At 43.6% G+C, this 25334-nt stretch overlaps 1 protein-coding gene and 1 pseudogene across 6 annotated transcripts in view; both read right to left on the reverse strand.

Annotated features, from left to right (window-relative positions):
• The window catches only part of Yipf1 (Yip1 domain family member 1), a 51930-nt gene that overhangs the window by 6743 nt on the left and 19853 nt on the right, over nt 1–25334 (reverse strand). For 4 of the 6 annotated variants that reach the window (XM_004874659.3, XM_021252082.2, XM_021252081.2 and 1 more), the window contains exons 4-9: nt 20510–20590; nt 20174–20261; nt 11875–11991; nt 8730–8896; nt 8188–8370; nt 3405–3502 (exon numbers count right to left, since the gene is read on the reverse strand). In XM_004874659.3, the coding sequence (XP_004874716.1) occupies nt 3413–3502; nt 8188–8370; nt 8730–8896; nt 11875–11991; nt 20174–20261; nt 20510–20590 (726 nt within the window). In that variant the 3' untranslated portion in view covers nt 3405–3412. Of the gene's footprint in view, nt 1–2; nt 1202–3404; nt 3503–8187; nt 8371–8729; nt 8897–11874; nt 11992–20173; nt 20262–20509; nt 20591–25334 lie in introns of those variants that run through there. The other 2 variants (XM_021252083.2, XM_087214705.1) reach the window with 2 other exon arrangements.
• Nucleotides 8034–8157, reverse strand: LOC147827345 (U2 spliceosomal RNA; annotated as a pseudogene).

Below are 25334 nucleotides of genomic sequence, written 5' to 3' on the forward strand. Positions count from 1 at the left end.
GAACAAGGGTACAGACAATTAACCGTGATGCACAGAACTACCAATTGCTTATTCCATGGCAAGAGGCTCCAAAACTAACCTGCTGAGGCAGTGAAAGGAGCTATGAGAACTTCTACTTATATTTCATAAAAAATAAAGAACTAAGCTTTAATAGCTACTAAATGGACAAAGGTATATGCAGATATTTCAAATATACACATACTACAACAGTTTGTGCTTGTGGAAAAGACTTGAAAATGGCTGCAACAATCCAAGGCATTCATGCCCCATGTCATCCCCTTCTCCTGAGTGTCATTTGCTTCTAACCAACAGAATACAGCTATGTGATAACTGTCATTTTCAAGTTTATGAGACTGTAACTTTGTCTTGCTAAGAGACTCCCTACTGACTCTCCCTTTATGGCTTTGATGAAACAGCCATCAGATGAAGAGGCCACCAGACAAGGAACTGAGGGTGGCCTCCACTGGAGAGTCAGCAAGGTGGCCCTTATCCTAACAAGCTACAACGAACTGAGTCCTGCTGGTGCCACGTGAGCTGGGAAGCTCTTCCCGCAGTGCAGCATTTGGATGAGGCCCCAGGCCTGGCCCATACCTGAAGGAGAGGAACAAGCTGAGCAATGCCCCCATGCCCTACCCCCAGGAACCATAAAGAGCTAAATCTTTGGTGCTATTACAGGGCAGCAACAGAATAGTCACGTCAGACTCAAACTTGTGACTTAGAAGAATGTAGTCAAGAAGTGTGGGGATCTCAGAGCCACAGCATTGCTAGAGCAGCAAAGGAGGGCTCTAAAAAAAGCCAAATGCCAGCAGTGCAGCAGAGAGTTTTAGAGGTAAAAAGAGTATCATCCCAACAAATGGGAGAGTGGAAAAACTCAGAAAATATCTCCCCAAGACCCAAAGTCAATCCCAGCTCTGCCTCTAAGCGATAGATCTCAGGCAACTGACTTACTCTGGCCTCATCTGTATAGTGAGGTGGACAGGGCTGGTAAGAATAGCAACGAGAAAAAAATAAAAATAAAAAAAGAATAGCAACAAGAGGGACCGGGACAGTGTTTCATAAAATGAAATGAGATGCACACATATCAGTCTGCACCAAACTCTGGCAGCCCTGGGTAAGGTCTTGGGTTCCTTATTGTAAGATGAGGGGGAAATACCATACTGTCTCCAGGGCTTTGAACTTCTTGGATTTTAACACCACACACCTGTGAGAAAAGAGGAAGGGAGAGCAACGGCCTGTGGCAGTTTACAATAGTTCCCTGCTCAGTCCACTCACCAGGGAGAATGTCCTACCAACAAGGGCCCCAGAGGCAGCCTTTTTTGTGTGTGTGGTTCTACAATTATTTATTTTCAAATATATCATCATTTGGTTTTCGTGGTACTGGGGATTGAATCTAGGGCCTTTTTTATTTTTTTGAGACAGGGTCTCGTTAAGTCACCCAGGCTGGGCCCAGAGGCAGCTTTTTTTTTTTGTACTGGGGATGGAACTCGGGTCCTTGTGCTTGCAAGGCAGACGGCGGAACCACAGAGCTAAATCCCTGGCCAAGGCAGCTTTGACCAGTCACATTTTGTGGACTGCAGGACCTGCAACCTGAATTCCTCTTCCTTTATTTCAAAAAGGAAATAAAGGGGCCAAGGATTTAGCTCAGTGGCACCATGCCTACCTCACAACCGCAAGGTCCTGAGTTTGATCCCCTGTACCAAGAAAAAAAAAAAGAAGTAAAGGATCAAAGTAAAATCAGTGGGAACCACCAAATTTCCATATACATTCTTGGTCTAACAATGGGGCTGGTTTTTTTGGGGGAAAGGGTTGAGACAAAGTCTCAATGTGTGGTCCAGGCTGACCTTGAACTCATGAGCCTCCTGCCTCAGTCTCCTGAATGCTGGAATTAAAAGTGTTATGAGCAAGTGTGTGCCAGGAGCTTTTATAAACACTATCTCTAATCTTCACTATGTTTGGGGGGAGGCGTGTGGGATTGAACCCAGGGTCTTCACACTGACCTATATCCCCAGCTATTTTTATTTCTTCCTTTAAGACAGGGTCTCGCTAAGTTGTAAATTACCCAGGCTGGGCTCAAACATGTGTTGCGCTTGTCTTAGCCTCTCAAGTAGCTGGGATTATAGGCAGGTGCCTGATCTTGTAATACAAGATGTATTATCCTTACTTTATAGATAATTAGCTAAGGGTCAAAGAGAGTAGGCCCCTTGGCCGAGGCACACTGCTAGTACATGGTAGGAATAGGATTTAATTGTAATTCTACTTGACAGTAAAGTCCTGGGCTTTGCACAGATAATACTCCACTGCTCCGGGAGATGGCAGCTAGGGCAGAAAGCACAGCTGGTGATGACAAAGCACAGGAAAGGTCCTTGGGCTACAATGAGGTCATGTGCAAAGGGTGGCTTCATTCATTTGTTCCACAAATGTTTGAGCAACCAATGACACCAGGGTATGGGTGGGTAATGAAAGGTACTCTCATGGAGCTGGTTCTCACTGGGGAGACCCACTAGCACACAAAGGACCAATGGATTACTAAATGCCTGAACAAATTAATGGATGGACAGATGCACACAGAGACGGACGATGAGTGATATGTGTGTAATACAAAATGTAATAGGATCACAAGGCAAGTATGACTGTTGGAGGGGTAGAAACATCTCAGACAACTGGAACTGGAAGTATCTAACATGATCTATTCCAAAAAGGAGGGTGTAGCTCAGTGGTAGAGGCTTGCCTAGCACATGTGAGGGCCTGGGTTCAGTCCCCAGCACCACAGACACACCAAAGTTCAGCATGGCTGCAGCCTGGGTTAACTAAAGATGTGGAGCAAGCAATGTGCAAGGCTTGAGGTTGAGTATTTCCCCCATACGCTCTTTAACCCAGTGTACTAGCCATTGACAGTGGAATCACCTCAGAGACCCTAGGAACAAATGAGGCATGAAAAGTTTAGAAGGCTTTGGAGGAGAAGCCTAGGAGTAATTTAAGAGGGGTCAATTCAGGGTCTGAGCCAGCAGGAGAAGCCACAGACATACTGGAAAAACTACCAGGGTTATGAAACCAACCCATGTTGAGCTGCTGGAAAGGGTATATGGAGGAAAGGAAGGGGGACAGCAGGACAAAGGCAGGGGCTTCTCTTACAGTAGGACTGAAAAACTCATGTTCCCCAACTTAGGAGGCCAATATCAGATGGACTTCAAACCTGAAGCTTTCCACCACAAGAACACATATTCAGACATGCACATGCACATGCACACGCGCGCACACACACACACACACACACACACACACACACACCCCTACATGAAATGTAGGCAAAGCATCTGGACCTCTCTGTTCTTGATCCTAACAGTAAGTGCTGCACCTGCTCATCTTCTACTGTACCACACAACAATATACAAATATAACCTTACTTTTCTCCTTAGCTGAACTTGGCTGCTGCAACAGTTTGGTTAGGAGTAGCTGTAGCTGTTGGGAGATGGTCCATTTCTGGTGCATCAAAAAAGTAGGCCTGCAGGAAAAGAGGGCCAGGAAAGTCACAAACAATGGTCCAGGAAGCATTCTTACCGGCTCCATGCTAACAGTCCTGGGCTCCTGTGGTCCCTATGTCCCTCCTCCTATACTTGCCATCACACTGAGTTGTAACTGTCTCTCTATATCTGTCTCACTAATCTGTGAGTACCTTTTTTTTTGTTTTGGTACTGGGGAACAAACTCGGGTCCTTGCGCTTGCGCAGCAGGTGGCGAAACCACTGAGCTAAATCCCCGGCCCGAGTACCTTTTTTTTTTAAAGCAGTGGCAAAGTTTATTTGAAAAAGTAAAAGCGAAGAGTGAGAAACTGACTCTGCAGAGCAAGCTTGGGATGAGTGAAAGAGGAAAAAGCAAGACAAAAGTACACCCTGGAAGCGCGGTGTGGTAGCTCATGCCTGTAATCCCAGCTCTCGGGAGGCTGAGGCAGGGGGACTGTTATGAGTTCAAGGCTAGCCTATGCTACATAGTGAATTTAAGACCAATCCAAACTACATAGCGAGACCCTGTCTCAAGAAAAAGTACACCCTGGAGAAAGCAGGGCAGTTTATTGTGAGGAAAGCCAAGATAGCAACCTCTTCTTGGCATCTGTGTTCGTACATTTTTAAATTTAGCCATTTATTGGGCACTTATGTCACATGACTTAAAAAACTCTGTGAGGTCATTACAATTATCCTCATCTAAGAGATGAAGAAATGGGGTCAGACAGTCATAAATGGTGGGGCCAGGACTCAAGGCTAGGTTCACCTGACTCCAAAATGCTACGTTAGTGTCTCTCCCAGGACAGTCTCTCCATCCACCTTTGTGCCACCAGCCCTGCACACAGGGCCTGGCACACTAAGTAAACCATCAGTAGTTAACAGCGCAAACTATAGCCAGACGGTTGTTCAAGCAGTTCATTGGCTTTCTGCAAAGACCTTGAAAAGAAAGTGCTGGGCATGCTCCCCTCCTAATTTTTCCACTTGGAAATGAAAGGTTTGATAAGCTTCCACTTGGCACCTCCAATTTAACAGTCAAAAGTCAGAAGTGGGTAGGGGAAGGAAGACATCAAGGAGGCTCCTCCTGTCTCAAGGTCTGTGAATCCTAACATTAGCCCAGGAAAATATCAACCTTGCTACCTTGAACACCAGCTTTTCAAAGGGAAAGTAAATCTACTCCTATGGCAAGGGATGCCAACTGCTCACGACCCACCCTGCCAACAGTTCACTTTGATGAAGTTAACAAGTCACCAAAGACCACTTTCACCAACTGTCGTTTACCAGCCAGAAGGGGGCACCAATGCGACACGCTGGAGCCTGTCCCGCACATCCCTGTACTCGGCTCTTCAAGCATCCTTTTCAGAAAGTCCCCCACTAACACCTTTTCTGGATGCCTCTAGTTCATCCATCCTCGCAGCAATTCTACTGTTTAAAAGGCTTCGTCCCTAAGGCCTCTTCCTGCAGCTGTTTTCTAGGACAGGGAAAGAAAAGTTCTGAATTTAGGACGGAGCATTCTAGTCCTAGTCCTCCTGCAGGAGCCCTCAGTCACCAAGGCCTGCGACCCAGGAGGAGAAACTCCCTGGCTCCTGACAAAACCCTGGTGAGATGGAGAGAGCCAGAGCCCCAGGTTCTCCAGCTGCTCACACAGTGGCTCTGGTCAAACCCCTCCGCCCCATGAGCCTCAGCTTTCTTTTTTTTTTTTGGTACAGGAGATCAAACTTGGGTCCTTGCGCTTGCACAGCAGGCGATGAAACCACTGAGCTAAATTCCCAGCCCCCAGCTTTCTTATCTGTAGAACTCCAGGACTGCAAAAGACAATCTCGAAGGGCTGTTTCTTTTTTTTCAGTACTGGGGTATTAAACCCAGGCTCTTCTCACTGAGCTCTGTCCCAGCCCTCTTCTATTTTTTATTCAAGACAGGGTCTCATTAAGTTGCCTAGGCTGAGCTCAAATGCAGCCATCTTCCTCCTCAGTCTCTGAGTGCTGGGACTACAGGTGTGATCACAATACCTGGCTTTATCTCCAGTTTAAAGATGAGAAAGCTAAGGTTCAAAACGAGATTTTCTCAAGGTTGCACAACTGTATCTGAGCTGGATTCCAATCCAGTTCTTCTGTTCTCCAACACAGCTTGCAACTCAGCAACAGGTATATACCCAGCCCATGAGCCCTCAGAGTAGATCACAGGCTTTCTAGGATACAGGACACAGATCCTCTGCTGTCAGCAGTTCCCCTCAAACCCAGGCTGTGTGACTCTATGTGCTCCAGATGCAGCCTCCACCATGCCTGCCAGGTGTGTTCCTACAGAATCTGGGGGATCATTTACAAGTGCGCTCACTGAGGGGCCCTCAGCAGGTGTGAGGCTGTCACATGCTTCGCTGTACTGAGGCAAAAACACCATTCCATGCTCCCCAAAGGAGAGGGAGAAAGCCAGGCTGTCTGGTTCAGCCTTTGCCCTTCAGCTCAAATGACTCCCCTGCCAATTCCTCTTTCTATCCTGGCAATAATAACAATAATGTCTTGTTTGGATCACTTGTCATATTTTTCATGTTGCAAGTATAATGCAGTGCTTACAGCAGCAAAGATGCTAATATGGCGTGCATAATCAGCTCCTTTTTCTAAGGAGGCAAGAATTTGAGACAGGAAATGACCAAAGAGGGGGGCGGGATGGAGTGGGGGCTGGCACCAAGTCTTCTCACTTCTGGGCCAGCTGCCCTCCAAACAGAAAGGAGGAGGCATCTCCAGTGTGGAGAACAGTGCACAGGCACAGTGGGCCTCCGGCTGAACACTAAGCTTCCTCGAGGAGGATAAAATCATGCCTTCCCTGCTCCCACCCAGGACCACCCTGCCCCACAGTCCCACGTGCTATGTCATGCAGGGCTGAACAGTGAGGCCTATCTCCTGTCTCCTCCAGCTTCTCAGCCAAGTATATAATGGACAATAAACTCAGCAGAGAGATGGAAAGTCACTGTGAGAGACACCAATGAAAGGACACTGTTGCAGAGTAGAGGCCTGAGCTTTAGTCCATTCATGAGTTGTGTGATCTCAGACCACTGTCTCACCTGGGCATCAAGGAGCGCTATGTGACAGACTGGCCCTGGCAGCTTCTGATGACCTGGGGCTCTTTTCCTAACATCTTTCCACCCTGCATAGTTATATGAAGGGTTTCCACAGCCATCTCACTGTATCTCACAAAAGCCCAGGAAAATGGGAATCTCTGACAGACAAGGAAACCAAGGTCTTGAGAGTTAAGCTGCCTGAGTTCATAATGCTAAGTACCTCCCCGTCTAAGGCTCTTTATACTCCATAACTGCTCTCTTCTACAATGCATTTTTTTTTGGTACCAGGAATTGAACTCAGGACCTCGTGCTTTCGAGCCAGGTGGTGGAACCACTGAGCTAAATCCCCAGACTCTTCTACAATGTTCTTGAGCATCAAGATAGGCAGGAAAACACTAGCTTCAGAGCCATTTACCTCAGAAAGGAGTAAGGGGATAGGAAGTAAAAGACTTTGCTGCAGTTACCATATGAAATGGGTTCCTTAAGAAAATGATAATCTTTCCCTGCTCCTCTCTAGTTCTTACAGAGCTGAAAGAGATGATGTCTTTTCTTTCTGCTTCTTCCCCTCACCAACTTCTCAGCCATATATACAATGGGAAAAAATACAGAAGATGAGAAGATGCCAGTGAGAGCAATTTAATCACAATGAAAAGGATGCTGTTCTTCAATAGACAGAAGGGTCCCCAGGGTCATGCAGCATTTCAAGGGATTAGCCATGTCTCCTTGGGATCAAAGAAAAGGGACCTAATTTACAGGACAGAGTCAACGTTAAGTTTTGTTTCTGAGATAGGGTCTCACTATGAAGTTCAGGCTGACCTTGAACCTATTATGTAGCACAGGCAGGCCTTGAACTCACAGCAATCCTCCTGCCTCAGCTTCCTGAGTGCTGGGATTACAGGTGTGCACCTCCACGTCTGTTAAGTGTTAAGTGTTTTCTTTATATTATTTTGTTTGATCCTCAGAACAACCCTCTGGCAAGAAATACATACAGTCATGAGCCAAGGATTTAGCTCAGTGGTTCCGGCGCCTGCCTTTCAAGCACAAGGTCCCAAGTTCAATCCCCAGCACCAAAAAAAAAAAAAAAGAAAGAAATACAGTCATGCTGCAGATGAAGAGATTGATTCAGAAATACAGAATCATGGCTGCGCTCACACAGTCAGTGGGCAACACAGCTGGCCTTCTAGCCAGACACTAATGGAATTAAATTCTCATGACTTTATCACATCTCTCCAGGAATGTAAAACAAGGTTTATTTCATGGAATCGGATTATTTTATTTTGTGAGTGATACTGGAGATGGAACTCAGGGCCTTGGGCATACTAGACAAACCATTCTGCCACAGAGCTACACCTTACCCCTTGTTTAAAATTTTATTTTGAGATAGGGTCTTGCTAAATTGCCTAGGCAGGCCTTGAACTTGTGATCTTCCTGTCTCAGCCTCCTGAGTGCTAGGATTACAGGCATGTATCACCACACCCAGCCATGGAGTCAATTTTAAAGGAAATGTTATGCCTAACAGTTTGAAGTCTTTTAGAATTTGTGTATAAAACAGGCCAAAAGAATTCAGATACTACACTTGATCTTAGCCAAAAGGCTGAGAAGTGATTGCCAAAAGAATTTAGGAATGAGACCATACCAAGCAGCCTACAGAAAGAAGCATGTGAAGCAACACAATCATGACGATTGTGGCCATCGAAATGCGCCGGTTATCCTCACGAACAGCTGGCCAGAATGTCATTGCCAAGACAGATCCTGAGATGCCCAGGGCAATCATGACTAGAATCCAACGAACTGCTTTCTGGGGAATAATCCATAGTATCTGAAAGAAGAGAAAAGGAAGGCAGGCAGGGGTTATTTGGTGCCATTTCAGAGAAGTATTTTTTTGTTCTAGACACATACATTTATAAATCCCTGAGCCAATCATGTCCTCCATGCGCATCTGGTTCCAGGACAGGCTGGAGAAACCCCACCAGCAGGGAGACTGAAGCAGATGCTTCAGGGGTTGCAAGCCAGGCAGGCACATGGCCCCCAAGTCCTGATTTACTTTAAATTCAAAGGAGACTTTCAGCAGCACATGAGTGTTAGGCTGGAAATAACAATACCTCGTCAAATTTGTGGTTGAATTATCAACCACGAAGAGAGTATCATTCAGAGTTTGCTCTGTAATATGGTACTTACTGCTGTGGGGATATAAATGAAGAGGGAATAGCCATAGACGCACACAATCTCCAGAAACGAATAGGAAACGATATTCATAACCTTGCTGTTTCTCCACATGAGGAAACCCCAGAGAGCAAGGGGAACCAGCCAGGCATAGGCATAGATGATTGTCGCTGCTATGGACACTGCGGATGACAGGACACAGATTTCATCCACATCACAGTAACATTCTATCAGAGCACTTCTGAAAACTTACTGGCCCTTTCTCCTAGCATGTCAATTTTCAACAGTGGACTATGGGATCATGTCTTACTGGTCTGCCATTTCCTGGGCCTAGCATAGTATCTGATACCCAGTGGGTGCCTGACAAATGTTCGGTGAACTAATGAATCTTTAGGACCTGCCTTTGTTGTGATAACCAGTACTCTTCTACATGGCTTTTATAATTCATTCAATAACTAACAACGAGTATTATTAAACAATTGAATTATGCAAGAGAAATACTTCAGAGGGTCACACTGCTAATGTTTAAATATACTGAGCATTTCAATCAAATGAAAGCCAGCTATCCCTTTGGAAGAACACATCCTCCTCCCTAGCAAAACAAGAGCTGACACTGATTTCTTTAACAAATTTATTAAAATGCCCTGGGTACAGATTAACTTGCTCTCCATCCTATTTAGAGATCTTTCTGTCTCTGAAATATAGAGTTCCAGCTCATTGATGAATTGCTTGCTTGCACTATTCTCTAGTTTCACTTTCTTCCTTACATAAATAACTGTCTCAGTGGTGAAGTGCTAGGGAGGGGCCCCTGGAAACACAGCGTTCAGTATATTACAGCACTGATCCTTCCTCTCTCATAGCAGCTGCCCTCCAGGACTGTCTTCCCTCTTCTGAAGCAGAAAATCATAAAGCATGCCACTCACTAGCCCTTCCTATGTGGAAACCAGCAGGCAGTTCACTTAATACACTCTGGTAAGAACAACCCGCCCCTTAGCAATTACATCAGATTCTGGTTAAGCTGTGATTGTCTAGGGCTGGGGATTTAGCTCAGTGGTGCCACCACCTGCCTCACAAGCACAAGGTCCCAAGTTGGATCTCTGGTACCAAAAAACAAAACAAAACAAAAAGATGTGATTATCCAAAACATCTGGAGCTCCTGGAGCAGGTTTTTCACATTGGAACCCTCATTAAGCCAGACAGAATTTTGTTGACATAATGCCTTTTCTTTGGATAACCAAAGGAAGAGGAATGAAACTCTAGTGACAGGTGCTATTTATCGATCACATACTGGCCATCAGGCGTTACACTCAGTATAACAGACAGTCAAGGATGTGTGATAAGGCACAGAGCAGAGTCTATATGCAGATATCATGGGTTCTAATCCTAGGCAAAGTAAGCTTTTAGGTGGTGAGTTACTTCTTGCCTTAGTTTCCCTATCTGCAAATGGAAACAAAATTATTGTTAGAATTATTAGGAGAATTAAATAAGTAGAAACTGGGAAGAACTTAGTAGAGCTAGAATTAATAATAATAAATGCTCAATCAAGACTTAGCTTTATATATTAATATATTATTTCATATAATCTATATTATCATTTTAGATCAGAGATGTTAACTTGACCAAGGTCATATAATTAACAAGGTGGAAGCTGGATTTAACTCCAGTTGTTACTCATACTCTTTCCATAAAATGGGAAAATGCTTATTGACGTGGCTGTGACTATCTTACTGGTACATCATGTCAGTCTCTGATACAGATAAAGACCCTCTTAGGCTTCCCCAGGAAGCATGGGTCACTCTTCTGTGTAATACACCCACACAATCCTGATATAGAAGCTAGCATGTACTACTTACAGCAATATCCATTCATCTATCTTGCTTTATTTAAGTGTGGAGCTACTTGAAGGCAGGTTTATATTCAAGCCAAAGATAACTGACAAACAGAGTTGGAACTGAATCTAGGTCTGACTCCAAGAGGGAGAAGGGAAAAAAGGGGAAAATGGGCATGGAAGGCAGAGGGGAAGAAGAAAAGGAAGGGTACACGGATACTCTCATATACATACACATGTCTCTATATACACATGTGAACATGTATATATACACACACACATATATACATATACATCTATCATAGAAAGCAATTATTCGTATTCATTGAATTCATTTTGTACAAAGCACTACTCTAATACATGTATCAATTCTTTCTTCTTACAACAGCCTTGTAGTATAAATATTATCATTTCCATTTCACCAGTGAATCTGAGGCCAGGAGAGATGAAATAACTTGTTCCAAGAGATGGAGGCTGGCAGGGGCAGACCTAGAAGCTGTAGCCAGTGCTCTGGCTCTGGAGATGCTCTTGTCCAGGACACTGACACCCTCTCAGAGTGAGGGTGGCCAGGGAGGGGGCTGCGACTTGAGAAAGTGCTACAGGTCAGTCTGCTATGAAGCTAAACTTCCTCACTTTGTGGTAGCTGCGAGTCCCTCAGAGCTGTTCTTTCTTTCCTTTTCACTGCCTAATACTGACACAGGAAAGGAAATTTTAAAACAAGAACGTGATTTACAAGCCCATCACCAAGTCACATTCATTTGTGCATTCTCCCACCCAGGCCTTGACCACTTGTAGACTTCTCTTTAACAAAGCTGCTAACAGAACAGGCACCAGTCTGGCACCAGTTGTCAGTTTCCTACATTGCCCTTCATAATCAGTGGTCACAGCCTATCTCTGCCATCTGAGCCATCACAAGCTAAACAACAATGCCTCTACTGTTTCCAGGACTGGGACAGTATGAAAATGCTACAATGAAGACTTTCACACACACTGCTTTTTAGTTATTTTCTACTTTTTTAAAAGAATAAATTCCAAGGGCCACTGGATCTTGCTTTGTGGCTTTCCTAAAAATTATGTAAATTTATAATACTGTGAAGGTATGTATACCTCTGAATTGCATACATTTAAAATGCTAAGTTTTATGTTACAAACATTTTACCACAGTAGGAAAAAAATAATGGGTGGTAACCCTGAGCCAGGAGGGATGTTTCAACTTTAAAATAGAGAAGGCAGGGGCTGCAGCGCCAAGACATGGGGCCCATGGGCTCAGGGGTAAAAGAGCTCATGGTTAAGAAACTGACAGCATCTAAATGAGCCACACTATTCACCAACCTTTTCGGAATTCGGGCACATAATGGTATGTCTTCTCTCCCAGATGGATTAAGAAGTTGGAAAGATTCCCACTAATTGCTATGGCAAAGACCAATGTGGCACATATCCAAAAGGGCCCTGCAAAGCAAGCAGAAAATTCAGACACAGGAAAATGAACCAATAGCCTTTAGACACTTACAGAATAATTTACCTTCCTCTCCTCATTCATGTAAGTGATGGAAAATGAATTTTGGATGCACTCAACACTTATTTAATGGGGATTTTCTTTTTAAAAATTTCAAAACACAACTCAGCAATTACTTGGCTGAAAGACGAGGGAGATTAGAATCCAGAGGCCAAACTACCTCCCACAATTAGGTGAATAAGACAGATTCATGTATAGTTTCTTTTATTGGAGGATCATCAAGAAAATTCACAGATATTTGGTTAAACCTTCATCAGAATGTAGAAGCAATGATTAGTTCCCTTATCTAAGTGTCAAATGTTAATGCCAGAGAAAAACAAGTTAAATCAGATAGGTTCTTCTGCAGCATCAGTGAAGACTAAGGCAAGGGCAACACTTTAGGCAGGAGTTAATCCACCCTATTATATCACCATCCTTGTGTTTGAAAGGGGGCAATTTAAGACTTTTCTTCTTTTTTTCTTTAACAAAAGGTAATACGTACACACAGTGCAATGTTCAAAAGGTAGAAAAGGGAATACAGAGAAGAGTGAAGTTTTCCTCCCTCTCAGCAGGGCCCTAGCTCTCCATTCTGTCTCCCCAGAGCTTGCCACTGTAGCTGGGTTCCAGGAAATCCTACCACAAATATTGTACACATAGAAGTGAGTGTGTGTGCACGCACGTGCATTTGCTTGTTTTTATTTTTGTTCTTTTCAACTGGGGATTGAATCCAGGGCCTCTGCACTGAGCTACACCTCCAGCCTTATTGATTGACTGGGGAGAGAAGCCAGAACCTTTGTGCTAAGCTATCTCCCCATTCATTCACTTAATTAATTAGGGGAATGAACCCAAGGCCTTTACTCTAAGCTACATCCTCAGCCTATTTTTAACTTTTGAGATAGGGTCTCATTAAGCCACTAAGTTGCCCAGGTTAGGGTTGAACTTGGGATCCTCCTCCCTTGGCCTGCCTAGGGTGCTGTGATTACAGGCATGCACCACTATGCCAGACTGTGCGTGTTTGTTTTATACAGATGATGACATACATTTATATTCTGCTGGGCAGCTTTCTACTTTTATTTTAATATAGCTTAGATTCTACTCCAGCTAGTCATTTTTTTTTTTTTTTTGGTACTGGGGATTGAACTTGATCCTTGAGCTTGCGAGGCAGGCCGTGGAACACTCAGCTAAATCCCCAGCCATAGCTAGTCATTTTTAAAAGTCCGCCTATCCTCTAAATGGTTATAAAACATTCCACTGAGTGGATGAGTACGCCATGGTTTGCAAACTCCTTTCATCAAAGGTTTGATTTCAGGAGCAACATCCTTGTCTCTCCCTACCTAGAAAAAGTATAACATAGAACAAATGTAATTTTTGCTTACTTGTTTTTGGTTTTTTTTTTGGTACCGGAGATCAAACTCAGGACCCTTGCGCTTGCAAGACAGGCAGATAGGTGGTGGAACCACTGAGCTAAATCCCCAGCCCACTTACTTTTTTTGAGACAGGGTCTCACCACGTAGTTCAAGCTGGACTTGAATTCACTATGTAGCCCAGATTGGCCTCAAACTCAAGGCAACCCTAGGGCCGGGGATTTAGCTTAGTGGTTCTGCCACCTGCCTCGCAAGCAAAAGGTCCTGTGTTGGATCCCCGGTACCAAAAACAACAAAAAAAACCTCAAGGCAATTCTCCTGGCTCAGCTTCCCAAGTGCTGGGTTTAAAGGCATGCACCACCACACCTGGCTAACAAATGTAATTTTTAAATTGAGAGATTTTATGAATTTCATTTTTCAATTTCACTAATATGTCACAACACCCTTTGGGATAATTTCAGGCACCGTCACAGATGATAAAATGAAGGAAATTACTGTACTAGGGGAGAGGAGTAGCAGAAATGGATGAGCACTTCTCAAACCCAAGCTCTGGCTCCTGGCAAGTGACATCAATAGGATGCCCCAGAGTCCCAAACATCAGCTTTCCATAAATGCCTGTTTCCTCACAGAACTACAAGCTCTCTACTGTAGTCAGGGCCAAACCACACTGTATCGTTCTGACAGCCAGCCACATAAAAGACAAAAAGCAAGACTGGGGATTTAGTTCAGTGGCACCGTGCCTGCCTCGAAAGCGCAAGGTCCTGAGTTCGATCCCTAGTACCAAAAAAAAGACAAACATGGGCCAGGGATTTAGCTCAGTGGTTTCACCGCCTGCTGCGCAAGCACAAGGACCCGAGTTTGAACCCCAGTACCAAAAAAAAAAAAGTTCCAATAGAAAGACAAAAACCAAAACAAACCAGGCATAGTGGCAAATGCCTATAATCACAGCTACTCAGGAGGCTGAGGCAGGAGAATCACAAGTTGAGAATCATATCCTATCAGTCACTAAGTACCATCCAGGCCCTGAGCTAGGTGCTGGGGACATGATGATGTGCAACAGAGGCACAGTCATGGCCTCCAACACACTTGGGCATCCTGGGGAGAGAGAGAAGAAAACACCTAACCTCAAGAGTCCAGGCAGACCATGGGACTACAGGCAAAGCACTACATGCAGACAATGTGGTATCTAAGCTGGGATCCACAGAAGCTCGGGAGTCTGTAAGTGAAGGCAGAAGAAAAGCATGATCCAGGAAGAGAGAATGGCATAAACAGAGACCCAGAAACAAGAGAAAACAATTCAAGGGCAAAGAAATGTGAGGCTGGGAGTAGCCAGAGATTTGCAGCTGGACCAGATCATGAAGGGTCTCAGAAGCCCTGACAGTGAGTTAGGAGTTTATCTTGAGGACAACAGGCAGCCTGACATGGGGAGACATTTGAGTGCACTGCTGTTCCTCGGTATCTGTGCAGACTGGTCCAGGGCCTCAAGGCCACCAAAATCTGAGGACACTCAAGTCTTTTGGATAAAATTACATAGTATTTGCACATAACCTATGCACATCCTCCTATGCACTTTAAATTATATCTAGATTACCTGCAATACCAAATACAATGTAAATGCTGCATAAGGAACTATTATACTGTACTGGTTAGGGAATAATGAGAAGGAAAAACAGTCTGTATTTATTTAGTACAGAAGCAATTTTTTTTTTTGCGGTACCAGGGATCGAACTTAGGACCTTATACTTTGTGAGGCAGGCCTGGTGGCACTGAGCTAAATCTCCGGCCCCATTTTTTTTGTTTTTTGAGACAAGGTCTTGCTATGTAGTTCAGGCTGAACTTGAACTCACTATGTAGCACAGGTTGGCCTTGAACTTGCAGTAGTCTTCCTGCCTGAGCCTCCTGAGTGCTGGGATTACGGGTGGGCACCACCATGGCCCGCTCAGATGCAGTATTTTTTTCAAATGTTTTTGATTTATGATTAGTGGAATCTGCAGATGTGGAACCTATGGATCTGGGGGCCAACTGTACTGATTTAAAGACTTGCCCAGAATCTCTGGCTGCCCCATGCCCTAAGCTGTCTAACAGCCCTAGCACAGTGGAAGGTGGGGGCAAGAAATTTTCAGGTAGCCTGAAAGGTCATCCACATCTGCTCCCCCATTCTGCTTGTCTAAGTTTAATCTCAACAACTCATCCTTGGGGAGCAAGAAAACTGACCTAGCTCTTAGCATTCTAATCTCACTCTCTCCTGTTTGCAACCCTTCGATGAACTCCTAATGCTTACGGAAAAAAGCCAAATCCCTCAGGCTTATATAAAAAGGTCCACTGTGATCAGAGTTCAAGAATTGCTCCAGCCACCCCCACAGGAAGCTGGGACTCCTGCTTCATGAAACACACACTAGCCCAGTGCCACCATGTTGCTTCACCCTGCCTTCTCTCACCCTTCCAGGCCAAATTCCTACTCATTTTAGAGTAGAAGTGAGAAGGACTTAATTTAGACTGCACCTATAATCACATTTTCATATTATGCATTTTTATATTATGATATATCTGTAACATAGAGAACAAACAATGATAAACACCAGTCTGCCTATCTTGCCACTATAAACATCTTTTTAAGCTAGATTAAGAGCCAGGGATTTAGCTCAGTGGTTCCGCCGCCTGTCTCGAAAGTGCAAGGTCCTGAGTGCAATTCCCCGTACCAAAATAATAGTAATAATAATAAGCTAGATTCGTGCACATACCTGTACTCCCAACTACATGGCAGGCTAGGGAAGGAAGACTGCTAAAGCCAATGAGTTCAAGATTAGCTTGGGCAACAAAGTGTCTCAAAAAAAATCTTTTTAATGGTGTCATACCATTCATATTCTTTCACAACATGCTTTTTAAAATTTGCCATTGTTCTGAGATTTACCTACATTGATGTTCATATCAAGATCCCACTCTAAGAATTAGAGAATTCTGTGTATGAATATATCACAACCTATCCATTTTCCTGCTGATGAATACTTTGGTGGTTTTTAAATACTTGCTGTTACAAGCAACAGTGCTGCAGTGAATGACATTCTTTTTTATGTCATCTTCTATATATGTGAGTTTCTCTAAAAATATGTATCTAAATGCAGAACTGCTGAGTTGCAGGGCCCAAGCATCTTCACACTGCTCTAATTTGTGTACCAGCTACACATCCATTAAAACACTCTTGTTGCTCTATGCCCTTGATAACAACATCAATGTGTATGAAATCTGACTTGGAGCTGAATGTAATCCCTGTAGTTCCAGAAGCTCTGGAAGCTGAGGCGAGAGGATAAGCCTGATGCCAGTCTGGGCAATTTAGCAAGACCCTGTTTCAAAATAAAAAAGATAAAAAATAAATAAATTAATTAAATAAAATAAAAAAGATAGCCAAGTGTCGTAGTGCACGCGTATAATCCCACCACATGGGGTGGGGGGGAGATTTAGCTCAGTGGTTTCACCACTTGCTGTGTAAGCTCAAGGACCCGAGTTCGATCCTTGGTACCAAAAAAAGAAAAAGAAGAGAGGGACAGAGGGAGAAAGTAGAACTAGGGATTCAGCTCAGTGCAATGGTGTTGGGTTCAATCTCCTTTACCAAATCAATCAAACTTAAAAGAGTCTCTCACTGCTGTGCTCAGATCCTCCAATGGCCTCTCATTCAATAAAACCCAAAGTCCTCAAGGTGACTTACAAGACCCAGTCAGGTATATCCAACACCCCCAATCCTGTTATACTAAAAATACTTTTAAGGGGCCGGGGATTTAGCTCAGTAGTTTCGCCGCCTGCTGCACAAGCGCAAGGACCCAAGTTCCATCCCCGGTACCAAAAAACAAACAAAAATATTTTTAAAAGGAGATTTTGTTACTTACATATGTTAACTCTATTATACCTTTAACATGCAGCCTAAGGCAATTCCTCTTCACTCACAGCGACCCAGGCAAGGTAGGACTGGCCAAGCCACAGGTCACAGGTTAAAAATGTCTCAGTCTGCCCATTCGGTCTGGTTCCCTGATCTGCTCAACCTCCTTGTCCACCTGGCCAGCCTGTGCTGCTTCTGAACACAGCAGGCCACTCCTACCTCAGGGTTTGTGCTCTGGCTGATCCTGCTGCTTCTAATGTTCTCTCCTTCGCTAGCTACAGGAATCACTCCCAATTCCTTCGGGTTTTACTCAAAAAAACCTCTAGCCCCCCCCCCCAAACATTTCAGGTCCTGACTGTGCTTTGAAATTTTTTTTTTTTGGTACCGGGGATCGAACTCAGGTCTTTGCGCTTGCACAGCAGGCAGTGAAACCACTGAGCTAAATCCCCGGCCCGTGCTTTTAAATTTTCACCTTAGACTTGTAACTTGCAAACTACCGTATATATTTTAAGTACTCTCTTTGTTTATTGTTAAACTCAGTAGACTATAAGCTACTTAAGGGCAGGGATTTTTAATCTGTTTTATTCACTGTTGTATACAAAATACCTGTAATTGTAAATATTCAATGTTTGTTGAATTAATTGAATACATGACTAAAGACAAGCCAACCTCAATACGCTTGCTAAAATGACAGGTATAAGGGCCAGGGATTTAGCTCAGTGGTTCTGGCACCTGCCTCACAAGCACAAGGTCCTGAGTTTGATCCCTGGTACCAAAAAAAAAAAAAGATAGGGATAAATGTCTTGTTTTAGTTTTTAGCTCCTTGATAACAGGTGGGGATGGGCATTTTATGTTTTTATTGGTTATTTGGGTGTTCTCTTCTCTGGACTGTCCATTTTCCCCCAGCTCTTTAATACCTAAAATTTACAGTTCTTACTTCTTAATTTCTGGTGATTATGTGCACTGCAAATACATTTCTTCTGCTCTGTGGTGGTTTTTTTTTAAGTTATTTTATTGTGGGCTGGGGATTTAGCTCAGTGGTTCTGCTGCCTGCCTTGCAAGCACAAGGTCCTGAGTTCAATCCCCGGTACCAAAAAAACCACAAAAAACTTAGTTATTTTATTACACAGAAATATTCACTTTAAGTTGAAAGGTAGGTTAATTCATCAATTTCTCCCCAGACTCTACATACTGACACATCTCTCCTCTATTTCTTGATCACCTTCCTCCTACCCACTCTGCCATGCCCAGGCCTCTCTGCTATTTACTGAATTTTAACCATGTCTAAAAGGTCATGAGGCTACTAGTATTATGGCAGGAAGCAAACTGTGGGTTCAAACCCTGGCTTTGTCATGAGAAATAGCACAGCATAATGACAGAGAAGACGGAGTATGAGCAATGGTGCTGATCTGAGAACTGAGCCCAGACACTCCCTAGCCATATGGTGTTGGGCAAGTGGCCGGGCCTCTGTGACTCAATGTCCATATCTATCAAATGGAGACAATAGTAACACCTGCCTCGTAAAGCTGGGGTAAATGAGTTAATACAGGTTTGGCCCTGATAACAGTGTCTGGCACACATGATAATAAACACTCTGAGTTGTGTCTGATATTACTGTAACTCTATGGGTATGGGTAGGGTTCTCTTTTATAAGATAAGCAACCTTGGAGCATAAGAAATAAAATATTGTAAAATACAATAGTGCTCATCTCCACACTTTGTAATTGTGGGGTGTTCAATAGATGCTGGTTGTCTTCTTCCTCCTTGGGACTGAGACAACAGCCTTGCCTGGAAATCTTTCCAGGCAGGGCCACCATGTGACAGGTAAGGTGCCTAAAAACTGTGGGGCAGTTGCTCTGTAGCAAGATGCCTGCCAGGCACTGGAGACACAGATTCCTCAGACACAGAGCCTGCTCCTCAGAAATCCTCAGGCTGGAAATAAGAAGGATGAGTGGGAGAGCTAGGAAACCATCTTGAATACTCTTGAATGAGAGGCACAGGCCAGCACAACGGCATCTTCTTTTTTTTGAGACAGAATTTTGCTATGTAGCCCAGGCTGGCCTCAAACTCACAGCAATCCTCCTGCCTCAGTCTCCCAAGTGCTGGGATTACAGGCGTGTGCACCACCATGGCCAGTAGCACAATGGCTTCTGTACCAGGCTTCTGAGGTATCCAGAAATCCTTCCCATAATCCCAGAGGAACTTCCAGAAATGTCACAGGGTGCATGGGCTGAGCAGAAGGGAGCCTCCCAAACTCCAAAGAGGACTCCCACTTTTCTTGGTTTTTGATATTGGATATTCTCCCCGTTTCATGAAGAGTCTAGAATCTGGCCTGGCACTTGCCATGCAGACAGCTGTATTTTCCCTCAAACACAGAGGGCCACCATCATGGGGACCGTTTTCTCAGAAGCTATGGGTGGACCTTGGAGTTCTTCTCAGGTAGCAAGGGGGTCAGGAATAACAGCTATCCCCTGGCCCATCCCTGTTCTGACTTCCAGTGCTGGTGATGAAATCCCAAAGAGAACCAGCCCATTTGAGGGGAGAGCTGAACTTAGCACATCAATAAAAAAGTGTGAGACTATCTTCTCCACGCTTATCCAGCCAGCAAATCCTCTATAAAGTAAAATCAACAATTTTGCTTCATTTGTCTCAAGTCTGTAATATCATTTGAAGACACCGATAGGCATACTAGTGCTTGTAGTAGTGGCGGTAATATAACACCTAACTGCATTTCCCCCTAAATTCTTTGCAAGGGTTGCTACTGAATCTCAGAAGAGTCAAATAAAAATAAAACAGTGTAGACCCCATGAACAATGCAACTCTCCAACTTTTTAGGCAACCCACAAATTTAGCCCAGTTTAGCTACTATGTGGTAAAGAATCAAAACAGCACCACACATACCATAGAGATCTGGATTGCTGCGGATATATAACCTCACAAAGTTTTTCCCGGGTATTGGCAAAAGAGACCCTTTTATTCTGTCAAAGACCTGGAAAACAACATAGCAGTAATTCTACAGAGTACTTTTTTTTTAGAAGTTTAATAAATTCAACTAAGACAAAAGTGAAACTCAGTTACTTCAGCTTTTATGATAGTACTTTCACATAAGTAGTAACCCTTTTTTTTGTAAGACCTCTTTTAGTACAGAAAGACTTTCCCATGATTTGACTGTTTAATCACAGAAGAAACACATCTATCTCCCTTGTGTAAAAGGAAGGATACAACTGGTTTACAAACCTGGTAAGTGTCCACATCAAAGAATGTTTGATAATACTCAAACGTCCAGAAGGGAGAGCTTTTCTTCTGTCCAGCAAGTAACTGTCAAAGATAAAAACAAAACAGAAAATGTTATTAGATTCTTGTCTAGGGTGCAACATATGGGACAAAATGCCAACACTGTGATTCAATGTTGGAAACTGTTTGTAATGGATGATATGCTGTAAGATGTTTTAAAATACACTAATAATGAAATACAATAAAGCATCCTATATGCATCAATAGTAATGCTCAAAAATATATTTATCATGATACCTCACTATCTGAACTAAAAGCCTTCTTGGCAGGACGTTATCATTCTAATTATCAGAATCTAAAGGATTTATGGAGAAGTGACAGATGTGGTGTTGAGATTTTTAGAACAATAATGACACTCAAGATATTTGGTTTCTTTTAAAATTACCTACATTTTGGGCCGGGGATTTAACTCAGTGGTGCCGCTGCCTGCCTGGCAAGCTCAAGGTCCCGAGTTCGATCCCCAGTACCAAAAATAAATAAAATAACCTACATTTTGATGACAAAAAGACCTGCCAAGAAAGGAAAAAAATCCAACAATTTAGCTATTTGCTCATTTGTTGAAAGCCTTGTTTCAAACTGTCAAGCAATTTGTACATCATCTGAATACATGATAATTGACAAACAACTTGCATCATTTCATGGTGGTTGAAGCTTTTGGCAATATATGCCAGGTAAACCTGCCAAATATGGTATAAAAATATACGTCCTGGTAGATGCAAGACACTTTATACCTTGAATATAGAAATTTATCCTGGACTCAGCTACCAGGTCTTTTTCTTTGTGCAATAATAAACCATATGATTTTATGAACAGACTTGTTGCACCTATTTCAAAAAGTAACCCAAATGTCACATTTGACAACTGGTTCACAAGTTACCCATTGATGTTACATTTGCTAAAAGAATACCAGTTGATCAGCACAAGAACTATAGGCAAGAATAAAACTAAGACTCCTGAAAACATGTTGCAAGTTCACAATAGAGAAATGTATAATACAATCTTTGGATTTTAGAAAGACATAAATTGGCCTCCTATATGGTATAGAAAAACAAAGTGGTACCGATACTGTCAACATTACATCAGGATGGTAAGATTGATAGTGAGCCTGGGAGTGTGATGGTACAGGAGGCTAAGGCAAGAGGATCCTATGAGTTCAAGGTCAGCCTGTGCATAGTGAGTTAGTGAGTTCCAGGATAGCATGGACTACATAGGAAGACCCTGTCTCGAAACAAAAGGATTATAGATAGTGCTGGGATTTAGCTCAGTGGTGCTGCGCCTGTCTCGAAAGCACAAGGACCAGAGTTCGATCCCCAGCATAAAAAAAAAAAAGATTGATGGTGAATCCTCTGAAACCAGAAATGGTCACATTTTACAACAAAATGAAAGGTAGAGTAGATATTGTTTTTTGGGGTTTTTTTGGTACCGGGGATTGAACTCAGGTCCTTGTGCCTGTGGGACAGGCGGTGGAACCACTGAGCTAAATCCCCAGCCCTAGAGTAGATATTGTTGATGAGTTATGCAGCAACTATAATGTCACTTGAAACACAAAGCGCTGACCAATGGTTGTGGTTTTTTTTCCAATGGTTGTGTTTTACTGGATGCTAAACATGTCAGGCATAAATAGTTTCATAGTTTACAAAGAAAATAACGAGGACAAAATATCATGGAGAAATTTTCTTAGAGGATTGGGATTGGAATTGATAAGTGATCAATTACAACAGAGGAAGAACAATATGTATCTACCCAAAGAACTCCACAAAAAAATTCTAGGACAGGTGAAACATCACAAGAACCTCCTAAGAAACAGAAGACCAGCAAAATGTCAAGTATATCCCACCAAAGAAGACAGGAAAACAAAACACATGTTACTATCAATGTAAGCAGTACTTGTGTATGGGACATGCTGTTCTCATGTGAAAACCGTCTTAGGTGTGATAAGTGTGAAGTAAAGATTATTTCTGTGGCAGAGTTTTATTTGTATTTTCATTGTAGTTCACATAGGAATTTATTTCATTTTCTTTATGCAAGCAAAAGCCTGCTCACTGTGAGTATACTATCGCCCTAACAGACTTTGCTGCTTTTCCCTTAAGTTGAATGCTACATCAAATTCTTTACTCATCATGCACAAAAACCTAGGAACCTGTCCCAGATCCCATTACCCACAGACACATCTTGGCAAGCCAGCCAGCAGGTAAGGTCCCTTTTGGGGAAATTTTATACTTTTTGTGTTCTCTTTCCTGTTTTTAGGCACTGCCAGGAGCAAGAAAATTTCCATACATTGCTCAGATTGATGTACGTACAATTTCCCTTTTGCCATGAACCCCGGAAGCTTGGGGATTCCTTTTCCGTAGCTAGAGTCTCCTAATCCTAAACATTTTAGCCTGTCGGTGTGGTGCATGCCTGTAATCCCAGCACTTGGGAGGCTGAGGCAGGAGAATCACCTTGAGATTGAGGCCACCCTGGGCTACACAGTGAGTTCAAAGACAGCCTAAACTACATAGCGAGAGCCTGCCTGAAAAAATAAAAACAAACAAAATTTTATCCTGAAGGAGGCCCTCTAAACTGTTCTTTTCATGCTTTCTCACTCTCCATCTCCCTCTTTCATAAAGCAAACAAGCAGGGTCCTTTCACCTCCTCTGAAATCTCCTTCATCTTTCACTTTAAAGTTTTCATCTATCCTTTTGTGAATTGGGTCAGTGGAAATGCAGGAAGGTGGGGATGGAGAAAGGGGACAGGCAGGGGTGATGGCACTGTACAAGAGCTCAAGTTTTAAAGATAGGTCTGGCCTGGGCTACTGGTAGCAGTGGGGTCCAGAATCCCACCTCTCCCAGGGTAACAGTGGCTCACATGCCCTTCCCAGTTTGTTGGTCTCTTTCCCTAGGGACTTATCCTATTCCAGTTCTTAGACTGCCATCTACTGGGCTCCTCACCCATTAGACTTTTCTCAGCCCTTTGTAAGAGAGCAAACTCCATCTACCCTAGCAACAGCTGGGGCAAAAATTTATCAGGACCCAGAGGCCCTGGTCCCCTGGATAATGGATCACAATTGAAGACCATTTGTTAAATTACTCAGCCAGGGTCCCCAAGAGGTGGGAAAATTTTTTTGGTACCGGGGATTGAACTCAGAACTTTACTCTTGCAAGGCAGACAGCAGCACCACTGAGCTAAATCTCCACTGAGGTGGGAAAATTTATCAGTGTTTCATTGAGATCTCGAGGTGGGGGGAGCCCTTATTACCCTTTCATGGAAAGGAATGCCATAAGGTTAGATGATTCTATAATTGGCTAGAGGTATCCAGCCAGTAGGGCATCCCAGCTCCAGACCCGTCTGGGAGATGGGTTGTGGCCAAAGGGAAAAATCCAAAAGTCCAGAGGAAGTGGCACTGGTGCCCACACAAGGCATCTGAATCCGAAGGAGTTTGGCTTTACCAGGGGAGGCTCTGGGGCTGAACAGGTTGGAGACTGACCCATGGGACATCGTGTAAGGTTCCTACAACCTAGCTTTTACTCCTCCTGCCCACAGACCCATAATGAGGAATGCCTATTTATTCTACCTGACTGCCTGCTTGGATCCCTTTTAAGATGCTGGGATAAATTCAAACCCTCAAGAAGTAAACATCGGGCCAGATATTTAGCTCAGTGGTTCCACCGCCTGCTTGGCAAGTGCAAGGTCCTGAGTTTGATCCCCGGTACCAAAAAAAGAAGGAGTAAACATTGGGGCCAGGGATGTAGTTCAGGAGTGCAGCGCTTGCCTGGCCAGCTCAAGGCCCTGAGTTCAATTCCCAGTACCAAAAAAAGAAAAAGAAAAAGAAAAAAAGTACACATCTTATATTCTGGTGAAGCAACCTGGTAACTGGGAGGTGTGGCTCCCTAATGGGTGCCTGAAGGATAACAGCACACTCCAAATAGACTTTTTGTAAGAGACAAGGGAAACAGTCAGAGGTGTCTTATGTCCAAACCTTCACTATCAAAAGCCTGATCTTTGCAAACCTGCCACAGAACTAATTCCTGTTCAAGAGGTGACACTGCTGAGGACCTCCTCTTGTCAGCCTCTCCTCCCAACAGGTTACCTCCTTCTCAATCTGCACCCTGTCAGTGCCCCCAGAGGATAAAGACAACCTCCTGAGCCTACCTCATACTAGGTCCAGGTCTATCTACCACAAGGCCCCAGACTTAGGGAACTCAACATCTAAGGCTCTCACCATCCTACCTCTTAAGAGAAGTGGCAAGTGCAGAGAAACAGTAAATCTTCTGAAGATCCTATGAAGTTTGCTGACAGATTCCATACCCTGACAATGGCTTTTGGTCTGACCTAGAAAGATGTCCAATTTATCTTTCTTTTTTTTGGCGGGGGGGGGGGGGGGGGATCGAACTCGGGACCTTGTGCTTGTGAGGCAGGCGGCGGAACCAGAACTAAATCCCCAGCCCCTTATCTTTGTTTCTTGCTGTACAGCAATAGAAAGAAAGAAAATCATAAGAACTACAAAATAGGATAGTAATGAAGCTACTGTGGCCTCACCTGATGGCAATCAGCTGAATGATGTGTTATTTGGTTTCAAAGAAGGGTCAGGGGGGATTATAACACTAGGAGTGGAGAAATCAAATGGAGGTTTGTACCTCCAGGCCATCTTAGCTGGTATGGCAAGGATATGCCCCTGCCTGTGAATTATGATAAACTCAGAACTATCAGTCAGAGGGCCAGGGATTTAGCTCAGTGGTGCCGCCACCTGTCTCACAACCACAAGGTGCAAAGTTTGATCCCTGTTGGG

Source organism: Heterocephalus glaber, unplaced genomic scaffold, assembly GCF_053883595.1.
Source record: "Heterocephalus glaber isolate CG9 unplaced genomic scaffold, H.glaber_assembly_v1.0 deba00001449, whole genome shotgun sequence".
In the NCBI taxonomy this organism is placed as follows: domain Eukaryota; kingdom Metazoa; phylum Chordata; class Mammalia; order Rodentia; family Bathyergidae; genus Heterocephalus; species Heterocephalus glaber.